The sequence below is a fragment of the Sarcophilus harrisii genome, chromosome 2, assembly GCF_902635505.1.
Source record: "Sarcophilus harrisii chromosome 2, mSarHar1.11, whole genome shotgun sequence".
Taxonomy (NCBI): domain Eukaryota; kingdom Metazoa; phylum Chordata; class Mammalia; order Dasyuromorphia; family Dasyuridae; genus Sarcophilus; species Sarcophilus harrisii.
The window spans coordinates 236295923-236308507 of NC_045427.1; the positions used below are offsets into that span (position 1 = coordinate 236295923).

Below are 12585 nucleotides of genomic sequence, written 5' to 3' on the forward strand. Positions count from 1 at the left end.
TCATCTTTGATATATTAGTCTGATTAGAATTATATAGCATATGATCTCTGAAACATTTATCTATAAAATGAGGATGTTAATAGCATCCTTCTCCCAGAGTTGCTGTGAAGATAAAAGAAGATAACATTTGCCAAGTGCTTTGTGAATCTTTTAAAACAAGATGTAAATGATAACTTTTATGATCTTGACAGGTGCTATAGTGGATAGAATATTGGAATTGGAGTAATCAAGGCCTGATGTCTAATTCTCCCTCAGTTAGCTGTGTGACCCTGTGCAAGTTATTTAACTTCTCTATGCTTCAGCTTCCTCCTCTATAAAATGGGAAGAATAATAATATCTACTTTACTCGGTTGTTGGGAGTATTAATGAAATAACATATGCAAAGTTATTTGCATATCCTAAATCACTATATAAAGTATAGTTTTTAATTAATGCATTCAGTACAATTACATTTACTATTAAAAGAATGGTATACAAATAAAAAATAAAAGCATATCCTATTATTATTACTTACATTACTATTTTAAAGTATGATATATGAATAGAAAACAGAAAAGCAATCCTACTTAAACATATTCTGACAGATCTATAGAACAAATTTAATAGTAATTGTTTGAATTATTATATATAAAAATTTCAGGATAACATGAAATAAGCTCCTATAATTTAAACAAAATTCACTTTGTGACTATGTGTGACTAAATAGGTATCACATATGTAATAATCATTTTAAAGTTTGACATTTGTTTAGATGAACATTTGTTTAATAGTGACTACCAATTTGGATACGAGATTAATTTGTTAGTTTTTTTTTCTCAAGGATAACACTAATTTAGCTACCAAGAAGGTGCTTAGCTAGGGAATATATCATCTCAGATAAAACCATCACACATTCTAAAGGAAGAAATTATGAATGGAATTCATTATTGTTCCCTTTAAAATTCTCCTTTTTGGGGGAAGTGACAGTGAGACAGTTAGAGTTAAGTGACTTGCACAAGTTCACACAACTCGTTAAGTGTCAAGTATCTGAAGCCAAATTTGAATTCTTCTAAACTTCTTCCTAACCCAACCTATTTTTCCCCCTCCTTAGTTTATAACTCTGGAGTCATCTTCAAATTTTTATTCTAATTGTCATGTCTTGTCAGATTTGCTTTCACAACATTTCTCAACATTTTACACATATCACAACCAACCTAGTTCATGTTCTAATATCTTTCCAGAATGGTTTCACTAGCCTCATAATTTATTTCCTGCTCCTTTCCAATCACATATCCACAACTCAGTCATCAAGGCGGTATTGCTAAAGTACAATTCTATGTCACTTCTTTGCTTAAAAGAAAAAAAAAAGCTATAGTTGTTCCCTATTGCTCTTGGATAAAATACAAATTCCTTCATTTGGCATTTAAATCCTTTCACTATACACACACACACACACACACACACACACACAAACACACACACATCCAGATTGATTTCTCTTTTGTGATGCATTTTTTGACCACAGCAATTTATGAAATTGTATACTAAGATAAGGGGGTTGCAGGGTTGCAATTTGTATGTTTGACAGATCTATACATGACATAAAATCATGGGTCTTTTAAGGCATTCACATATCAAAATAAAGAAAATCTGTACTTCAGTGTTTATAAAACTATGAATTTATATTATTCTTTAATGTAAAGCACTTTCAATAGATTCTACTTCTAAAGCTTTTTAAAATAAAGTGGTAAAATTGTTGTTTTTAAATAATGGTTTAACCAGTTTCAATTGTTCAGTAATGAAGTCCAGAGAGAGGACTATGGGAAATGAGTGTGGACCATAAGGTAGAATTTTCACTTTTTCTGTTATTGTTTGCTTGCATTTTTGTTTTCCTTCTCAGGTTTTTTTCCTTTCTTTCTAGATCCCATTTTTCTTGTGCTGCAAGATAATTGTATAAATATGTACACATACATTGGATTTAACATATATTTTTAACATATTTAACATGTATTGGAGTACCTACCATCTAGGAGAAGGGGTAGGGGGGAAGGAGGGGAAAATTTGAAACAGAAGATTTTTCAAGGGTCAATGTTAAAAAATTACCCATGCATATGTTTTGTAAATAAAAAGCTATAATAATAAACAAACAAACAAAAAAAAACTATGGTTTGAGAAGTGGAATATCCTGATAATCAGTATTTATCCTTAATAAACTTCCCAAGAAATAAATTAAGCATTTGTTTAGCACTTTTCTTTTATGTAATGACTGTCTGGCCTAGTTAAAATTCTAGTTAAATATAATATGAAGACAAATACTGACATTGCACAGAATTTGATTTTCACATTAGGTTATTGTATCAATCCAGATTATTTTTGAGAACAAAGTAATTCTTACCATATAATGTATATAGATGCAAAGATGCTAAGTCCCAGCACTCCTTTCTTTCTACTCGGATACTTATGGGGACATATGATCAACTCTATGACAAGTAATGGCAATATAGTTGTATGCTGAAAATGAAAATTGAGTATTAAGTATTGAAATGTAAATCTAAAACCATTGATCATATACAATATGCTATTACTGCTTAAAAAACCTACCACTTTACAAATATTTTTCTCTGAAAAAATATAGTAAAAAAACAACTCTAAGAATGTGATATTTTACGTCCATTATCTTATGCATTCTAGGCTTTAAATGGGGTTCATGAGCTGGTTTTAAAATATTTTGATAATTTGTTTCATTATAACTGATTTCCTTTGTAATCCTATGTATTAAGTTATATGCATTGAAAAAAGTAATCCTCCAAAGGATCCATGACACACAAAGTTCAGTGGTTGTTGTATATTGTCATCTGTGGCTCTTTGGGTTAGTAAAAAAAAAGGTTTGGGAAAGAAGGGAGTGGGAGAGTTACTAAGTAACTAGTATTATTTTTTGCTAACCTAGTTATTTACCCATTTAAAAGAATTTGTTCTACTCAGAAAAAGGGATATATATATATATATATATATATATATACGAAATTATATTTTGAAATTTCTTTGTAAAGAAAAACTATCTTTTTAAATGAGCCCTATATAACAAAAGATGAAAAAAATTGGGAAAACTTTAGAAATATTTTTTAAAAATTTTAAATTCATCCTCCAAAACTTCTTAAAAATTAAAATAAAGTAGAACATACCATGTTCTACATGATTTTTTGGCCATTACTTGCTAGTTTCTCAAATGTGGTATATTAATAAGAGAGGGGTGAATAAGTGACACCTGATGTGTTATGAAGTTCACTAAACTTGTGCGTGTGTATTGTGTTAAAGAACCCTACCACTGTGTGTAGCTCAAGGGGAATGAGTTATCTCTTGCCTCTTCTCCTCCTATTTTCCAAAATTGGCTCTTCATTCTTGCCAGAACAGGAAGCAGGAGATCTGAGTTATTTTATCATTTTGGGGAGGAAGAAGGACCTCAAGCTCTATATCCAAAGGCTTGACTCCTTTCCCACTTAATACTCGTTCCACAATGAATACATATAGAGAATAGCAAAACAAACAAACAAACAAAAAAAAACCCAACCTTATTTAGAATCATCTATACATAAACAAGAGATATAAAGGTGTAAAATAGATAAATTCTTACATTAAATTAAAAAGATTTTACACAAAATGGACTTTTCCTTAAAATAATCAGTAGCAGCTATTTAAAACCAGCAGCATATGTAATGGGGACAAACTGCAACCATTCCCAATAAGATCAGGAGTGAAACAATGTTGCCCACTATCACCTTCCTTTTAATATTGTATTAGAAATCTGCTTTGCAAGAGGCTGAGAAAGAGATTAAAGGAATAAGAATAAGGCAATGAGGAAACAAATTATCATTCTTTCTGATATATGTGGTTTAAAGAACCCCAGGATTCTACTAAAAGTTATTAGAAATAATCCCACAACTTTACAAAGTTTGGTTATAAAATAAACCCATAAGTCATCAGCATTCTTTTATCACTAACAAAATCAACAGTCAATTACAAGAAAATTCCATTTAAAGTAACTACTGATAATAAAATTTTGGGAATATATCTGCCAAGAAAAATCAGAAACTTTATAGCAAAACACAAAACACCCCTTAAGTCTGATCTAACCAACTGGAAAAATATTAAATGCTCTTGTTGGGCAACAAATATAATAAAGATACAATACTACCTAAACTAATCTATTTATTTAGCACTATAAATCAGACTTCCCAAAAACTATTTTGATGACCTAGAAAAATAACAACAAAGTTCATATGGAAAAACAAAAAGGTCAAAATTTAAATTAATAAAAAATAAGGTGGCCTAGCTGTACCAGATCTAAAATTATATTATAAAACGCAGTTACTAAAAACCATCGGGTTTGGCTAAAAATAAATTACTTGATCAATGGAATAGAGTTAGGTTCAAAAGAGCAAAACAAAATAATTTTAATTACCTATGTTTGACAAACCCAAAGCCCCATTTTGGGGATAAGAATCATTATTTGACAAAAATTGTGGGAAAATTAAATTAGTATGGCAGAAACTAAAGCATTAACCCACTTAACACCATACACTAAGATAAGGTCGAAATGGGTTCATGATCTAGGCAAAAATGAATTATAAATAAATTGGAAGAGCATGGATAGTTTCCCTCAGACCTGTGGAAAGGAAGGAATTTATAAAGAAGAACTAAATCACTACGCTACTGAAAATTTTGATATCAAATTGAAAAGTTTTTGTAAAACAAAACTAATCAAACAAATTAGAAGGAAACAATAAACTGGGAACACATTTTTACAGTCAAAGGTTCTGATAAAGGACTCATTTAAAATATAAAATTGACTCTAATTTATAGAAATCAAGTCATTCTCAATTGATAAATGGTCAAGGATATGAACAGACAATTTTCAGATGATAAATTGAAACTATTACTACTCATATGAAAAAGTATTCCAATCACTATTGATCAAAATGCAAATTAAGACAACTCTGAGATACTACTACACACCTGTAGATTGGCTAGAATGACAGGGGAAAAGATAATGCAAATTTTTGGAGGGATGGGGAAAACAGGAACACTTTTGTTGGTGGTTGTGAATACATCCAGCCATTCTGGAAACAATTTGGAACTATGCTCAAAAAAGTTATCAAATTGTGCATATCCTCTGATCAGGTGTTTCTACTGGGCACCCAAAGAGATACTAAAAAGGGAAAGGGACCTGTATGTGTCAAAATGTTTTGTAGCAGCCCTGTTTGTAGTGTCTAGAAGCTGGAAAAAATGGTGCCCATCAATTGGAGAATGGTTGGTAAATTGTGGTATATGAATGTTATGGAATATTATTGTTTTGTAAAAAACCAGCAGGATGAATACAAAGAGGATTGGTGAGACTTACTGAACTGTGCTGAGTGAAATAGGCAGAACCAGGAGATCATTATATACCCAACAATGAACTGTATGAGGATGTATTCTGATGGAATGGTTTCTTCGATGAAAGATCAACATTTCATTGATCAAGGATGGACAAAAGCTACACCCAAAGAAAATACTAGGAAATGAATTAAAACTCTTGATTTTTGTTCTTCCCGTTTTTATACCTTCTAAATCAATTCTCCCTGAGCAACAAGAAATTTTTATTCTGCCCTTATATTGTTCCAAGTTTTTAACCTATTTAACTTTATGGACTGCTTGCCATCTGGGGGAGGGGATGGAGGAAGAGAGGGGAAAAACCGGAACAGAAGTGAGTGCAAGGGATAATATTGTAAAAAATTATCCTGGCATGGGTTCTGTCAATAAAAAGTTATTAATAAATAAATTAATTAATTTAAAAAAAAGGTTTTATACAAGTAGAATTAATATAGCCAAGATCAGAAGGAAAGAAGAAAATTTTGGGGGGGATTTTATAGCTTATCAGATAAAGATATCATAAAAATATATTTGTCAATTTTGTCAAATTTGTAAGAATACAAGTCATTCCCTAAATGATAATCAAAGGATATGAACAGACAGTTTTCAAATGAAGGAATCAAAACAATTTATAGTCATTTGAAAAATGTTCTAAATTATTATTAATTAGAGAAATACAAATTAAAAGAACTTTGAAATACAATTTTATACCTGCTAGGTTGGTTAAAACAAGTAGAAAGTGACAAAAGGGTCTGTGTGGAAAAACTGATCCACTGATGGTGGAATTGTGAACTGATCTCCATTTTAGAAAGCAATATGGAATTGTGCCCTAAAGAATTATACCCTTTGACCCAGCAACACCACTATTAGGTCTATTTCCAAAGAGGATTATGTGGAATAGAGAGATGAAAAACTTACAGTAATGTGAGAATTCTTTTTCTTTATTTTCATTATTCCTATGTTTACCTATGACCTGCATAAGTACAATATGTGCAGGCCTATATTTACTTAAACTTTAGTTAGTTACAGGCATATTTACTTAACCTAAGTTGGTGACATTTATCAGTGTTTGACATGTATCAATATTTAATATATTAGCTTGACCACTGTCAGCTCAATTATCTAAAGCCTGAAAACCTAAGCCAGAAACCTTCCATTCCAATCTCTCCAGCTACAACCAATTAGATGCCCCCCCCCCCAATGTTTTCTTACTTGTGATATAATCTCTTGTAACAAAATCTATAAAAGCTGGGTATATTCACTGATACTTTGGCCCTCCTGCTGTAAGCACTTTCACTTCCCTTATCTCATAGCTGGATTGCCTGCCTCTCATGAGATGCTATAATAAACAATCTTTCTGCTTTCTACTTTGAGTGATCTCTTTGTAGTCATTTTTGGGTAAGGGTCTTCCCATCTCACACAGTTAGGGGCTCATCCAGGATAGGGATCTTTAGGGGAGATGGCTGTGCACCCAGAACAGGGACAGGTGCACCCATGGAGTAGTTTTCTCCGTGGTCTCTGGCTCTGAGTGTGCAGCCTTCCTCTACTCTTAGACAACAACCTGAAGCAGAGATGCTCAGTGGAAAGCAGAGCTGAAGACTGAAGGAAGTAGAGTCTTGATGGCCAGCGAAGTGCAGTCAGAAAGAAAATACACTTATAATTCAAGGTAAAGCTTTTGGGAGTTGGGGGATCTATAGGCTGGGTTGAGGGAGACCTGAGGGATTAGCCCTGCTAAATTTGTTTTTGGTGGGTGCTGTTGACCCCAGTGATAAAAGGACTTTCCTGAGGAAGCTCTTGGGTGACTGCGGGTGTGAGAGTAATGGGGACGTCCGCTGACACCTGGTCTGGGACCAGTTGTAAAATGGGATAGAAGCAGTCCAAAAATTTGTGTCAGGATGTCAGTCAGGGAATTCTAGTCGACAGCTCTCTTGGGAGTTGACTTTAAGACTGGGATGAACTTTACAGATATAAAAGAGAAGAAAACTGGGAGGATGCTCCCAAGACTATTTGGGTATATCAGACAAATCTATATGTAAAAGGTGAAAATAGAGTTCTGTGTGCATCTATCTGTGTATGTCTGCTTTGCATTCTGTGTTCTGTGTTAAAAGTTAGCAAGCTTGTAAGAGATAAGAATTCAGACTCTGTGTTGCAGGCTTAGAAAAATATCAGGCTGAATTGTTGGAATTGGAATTCATTCAGAGTAATAATTCTTTCAGAGTGGCGCAGAATGTATTGGTCTTTGATCATGCTAAGGTAATTTGAGAACTAATTTTGGGCTTCTCAAGATTAGGATAGTGTAAGAAAAGAAAATTTTTTCCTCTTTTCTTTCCCTCTGCCTCTGGCTGACTGCAGCAGCTTTGTGAGAAAGGGGGAGAGAAAGGGGAAAATATACCTAATACAGAGAAATGAGAAAATTTAAGCATATAGGAATGAGAAAAATATAGATTGAAAGGGATTTGAAAGTTTGTAAAGTTTTGAGAAAATGGAAGAGCAGTATGCTATCACTTTAAAAACTCCTGTAAGCAAGGAGTCCATAAATTTGTTATTAGAACTTGAGTTTGTGGAATTATGCCAGAAAGAATCTCAAGGTAAAAGAAAAAAATTGATACTTAACTCTCCTGACTTACTAAAGAAGTTTGAATGGAATATCTAGGTAGATTTTAGGAAATTTCACAAACTAAAGTACCAGTTAATTTTAAAATAACTTTAAATTGGTATGTGTGTTAAAATTGAAAATTTAAAGGGACTCCAAGAATAATAGTTTTGTTTTGTTTTAGTTTGTTTTTTTGCCTTTGTCCTTTTGAAATTGTTTTTGTTATGGACAATATGTAGTTTGAGATTTTTCAGTATATTTAGTATTTTAAAAGCAAAATGATTGGTATAATGTTCAACTTGTGAAGCATCTACTTGGGTATGTAAGAATTGTATGAATTTTCTGGGATAAATTTTTTATTGTTATCAATATAAGATCATGGTAAATAACTATTTGGGATTTATCTGAAATTTTGACTAATGGGATTTGTTATTGGAGATAAAATTTCTTGGGTTTATAGTTAATACTATTTGGGAGTTTTAAAGCTCTACCCTCTGACAGTTGGTGGGGCAATTAACTGGAATAAAAACTGAGTTAAAGCTATTTTATCCTGTTTTGCTGAAAGTTAAGTTTTAACTGCTTATTTTATGTTATAGTCATGTCTGCATTTTCCTTCCTATGACTTATTTCTATGATCAGAACAATAATCAATAAGAATTGTTAATGCAATTCAATTATGTTATACCTTGCTATTTCTAACCTAGTTAAGGTAATCATTATATCCTAAATACTTGGACAAATAAGTATTTAGTCTGATCATCTATCTTTTACTGGATATTGTGTTTATGATATTCAAATATTTTTCAAAAGGTTTCCAACTAATGAGAGGACAATTAGCCCAGTGAGACCTAACTACTATTTATTTGGGACTATAGCTGACAGCCATTTGCATGCCCTGCTAAGCAAACTCATCTCTTCACACAGGAAGCTGCTGGCTCTTGACATTTGGCAGCAGTCTTGTGAACCAACTCTTTCTGTCTCAGACTGTTCTAACCTTTATTTGTTAGATTTTTGTTGTTGTTGTTCTAGATTTTGGTCAAATTACAGATTGTTGAACCTCTTCTGGGACATGGATCGGCCCATCTGAAGCTTTGGTAGCTGTCAGCATGTTACATCCACCCCCTGCATGACTGAGAGCCTACACCATTCTCAGCCTCGATAAATAGTAGCTTAGATTGAGACCATCGCCTCTGCTCCTGATGTAATTTGGACTGATATGGGGGAGTAGCAAAGTGGTTGGTGAATTATTTTTAAAATTTTAACTGTATTACTGTGTGTTTAAGATTTGGGATGGAAGTTGTTAAATTAAGTAACTATTACTGTTATGGATGTATAGGAACTTTATATGTGGGATGGTTACTTGATGCTTTAGCTTTGAAATCCCTTATTCTGTTGGAATTGCTCTGGCAAACTAGTCTCTGATTGCCTGCTTTTTAGGAAATCTCCAAGATATAGATACCTGTCTTGGGCCCGGAGTCTCCAGCCAGGTAACCCCAGTTTCTTAATTAGTATCTCAGCATTCTCAAAGGACATTGCAGTTTTGAGATCAGGCCTCTAAAGTTTGGGGTTTGCCTGCCTTCATGGTCTAACTGTGCATATTCTGCTCAGAAATCTGGATCCTTTCTGGATCCTAGTAGCAGCTACTGTTCTTCTGAGTGGGGACAGGTGGAGCTACTCCAGGCCCCACTCTTTCCCTCCTTTGGAGTCCCTGACAGACTTGGGGTGCCTCTCCTAGCATGGGCAGCATGACTGTCATGAACACTGCTTTGAAATCCCTTATTCTGTTGGAATTGCTCTGGCAAACTATTCTCTAATTGTCTGCTTTTTAGGAAATCTCCAAGATATAGATACCTGTCTTGGGCCCGGCAGTCTCCAGCCAGGTAACCCCAGTTTCTTAATTAGTTTTGCTGAAAGTTAAGTTTTAACAGCTTATCTTATGTTATAGTCATGTCTGCATTTTCCTTCCTATGACTTATTTCTATGATCAGAACAATAATCACTAAGAACTGTTAATGCAATTCAATTATGTCATACCTTGCTATTTCTAACCTAGTTAAGGTAATCATTATATTTGCATATTACAGGGGGGATGTAATATTTGCATATTGCAAGCATTTACATATTACAGGGAGAAATTGTTTGGAATGGAGAGATGAAGAACTTAACAGTAATATGTGAATTTTTTTTCTTTATTTTCATTATTCCTGTGTTTACCTATGATCTGCATAATACTCCCTATATAAGCAGACATTGAATTAAATGAACAAATGACCGCAGATCACCTAACACAGTGAGCTGTTTATCTCAAACTCGATCTCTGGCTGAGATGAGGGCCTTTGTATTACTGATAACTCTGGGGTTGTCAGGGAGAGACTTGCTCTTGCTATAAGTTCTTGCAATTTCTAGTTTTATTTTGATTTATTTGCTTCACATTGGATTGGTCAAAATTATGGTGCTGAGACCTCCCAGGTATGTAGGGGGAGGTAATTCAATAATTCAAATATTCAGAAGGAGAGTATGTAATGTTGTGCCTCAGTTTCCCTAGATTGTCATCTTTGTTTATTTATCTTTGTATTTTTATGTCTGCCAAATGCCAATCTGTTTTATGATAATTGTTTCCAAGACAGTTGGTGGAAGCAACTCTTATGGTATGGACTTACTGCAATCAGTGGTATTATCCTGTTGCCACTATATCTACCCTGTATAATTACATTAGTAACCAGAATAGTTCATTGGTCCCTGTCAAAGATACTGCATACAGAGGATGCTATTAAAATGATGATTCTTCAGAAAGAAGGTTGGAATACATTAGAGAGGGATGATCTTGATGGTGAGCTTGATAAACAATGTGTAGATATGTTAACTGATTTTGAATGGTATTTAAGTTCTTCATAGAAATATGATGAAAAAGCATTTACATATTACAGGGAGAAATTGTTTGGAATGGAGAGATGAAGAACTTAACAGTAATGTGAATTTTTTTTCTTTATTTTCATTATTCTTGTGTTTACCTATGATTTGCATAAGTACAATATGTGCAGGCTTAAATTTACTTAAACCTTAGTTACAGGCATATTTACTTCACCTAAGATGGTGATATTTATCAGTGTTTGACATTTATCAATATTTAGTCTATTAGCTTGACCACTGTCTCTAAAGCCTGAAGGCCTAGGCCAGAAAACTTCCATTCCAATCTCTCTGGATAGCAACAACCAATTAGATCGCCCCCTCTCCCATCAATGCTCTCTTGTTATGTAATCTCTTGTAATAAAATCTATAAAAGCTGTGTATATTCACTGATTCTTTGGCCCTCCTGCTATGAGCACTTTCACTTCCCTTATCTCACAGCTAGACTACCCACTTCTGATGAGATGCTATAATAAATAATCTTTCTGTTTTCTACTTTGAGTGATCTCTGAGTGGTCATTTTGGGTAGAGGTCTTCCCATTCCACACAGGATTAAAGAAAAAGAAAAAAACCTATATATTCTAAAATATTTATAGAAAAATTTTCTAGTGGTAAAGTACTAGAAATTGCAGGGATGCCTTTAAGTTGGGGGATATCTGAACAAATTATGGTATATGATTGTGATGAAATACTTCTGTGCTATAAAAGTGATGAGTTCAATGATCTTAGAAAAACATGGGAAAATGTGCATGAAATAAACAAGAGTGAAATGAGCAGAACCAAAAGAACATTGTATATAGTCATAGCAATATTGTTTTAAGAATAACTTTGAGTACTAAGTTATTTTGACTATTATAAGTAACCAAATTAACTATAAAGGATATACGAAGAGAGACACTATCTGCATCCAGAGAAAGAATTGATAAGTAGAAGTATGTAAAAGTGATTTTACATATGTGTGTGTATATGTCTTTGTCTCTGTGTGAATATAATGCATATGTATACATATACAAGGTAGGATGGGGAAGGATAGAAAAAGGAGAAATAAATTCACTAATTTTGTTGTATATTTGAAAAGAATAGTGAGTTCTGAACAGCAGATTTGCAATTTATAGACATTCATCTTTTTTATTGTACTACTATGGAAATGTGTTCCATAAATATGTATTAATATATATATGTATATTTAAATGAGGGGAAAACAAACTCATTTATCTATACCACAGCAAAACAGAAATCAGAGAAGGTATACAGGAGAACACATATCAGACAAAACAGAATGGAGGAGCCCTCTCATTGGGAGTGAAATAATTCAGTTTCAACAAGAGAATATCCATTCTCTCACCTAAAAGAAAACTCTCTAGAATAACAAGCTAGGAATATAGACAATATTGATAGTGCCAGTTCCTCTCATGTTTCCAGAGTCTTTTTCTTTAGCAACTAACTTGAAGTACAACTGACCTCTCACTAAGACAGAAACCACATAAATAATAAATGGGGGATGCTGAAGGCTGAAGATCTCTTGCTCCACCCTTCACACAGGGCAGGGCAATCATCATCAAAAAGAGGAGAGTCCCATGGCCTTTAGGACAGGGATTACAGTATTGAAGAGATGGCTTTGTAGAATATATAATGTATAAATGAAAGACTGGGGAAAGTCAACTCTTTAGTCATACTCAATTTTCTCTACATGGGAG

General features: G+C 33.4%; 1 protein-coding gene across 1 annotated transcript in view; it reads right to left on the reverse strand.

Annotated features, from left to right (window-relative positions):
• LOC100929883 (androgen-induced gene 1 protein-like) overlaps positions 1-12585 on the reverse strand; it is a 38394-nt gene that overhangs the window by 17719 nt on the left and 8090 nt on the right. Inside the window, exon 4 of the mRNA XM_012539653.2 lies at positions 2375-2490. Coding sequence (XP_012395107.1) covers positions 2375-2490 — 116 coding nt within the window. The remainder of the gene's footprint in view (positions 1-2374; positions 2491-12585) is intronic.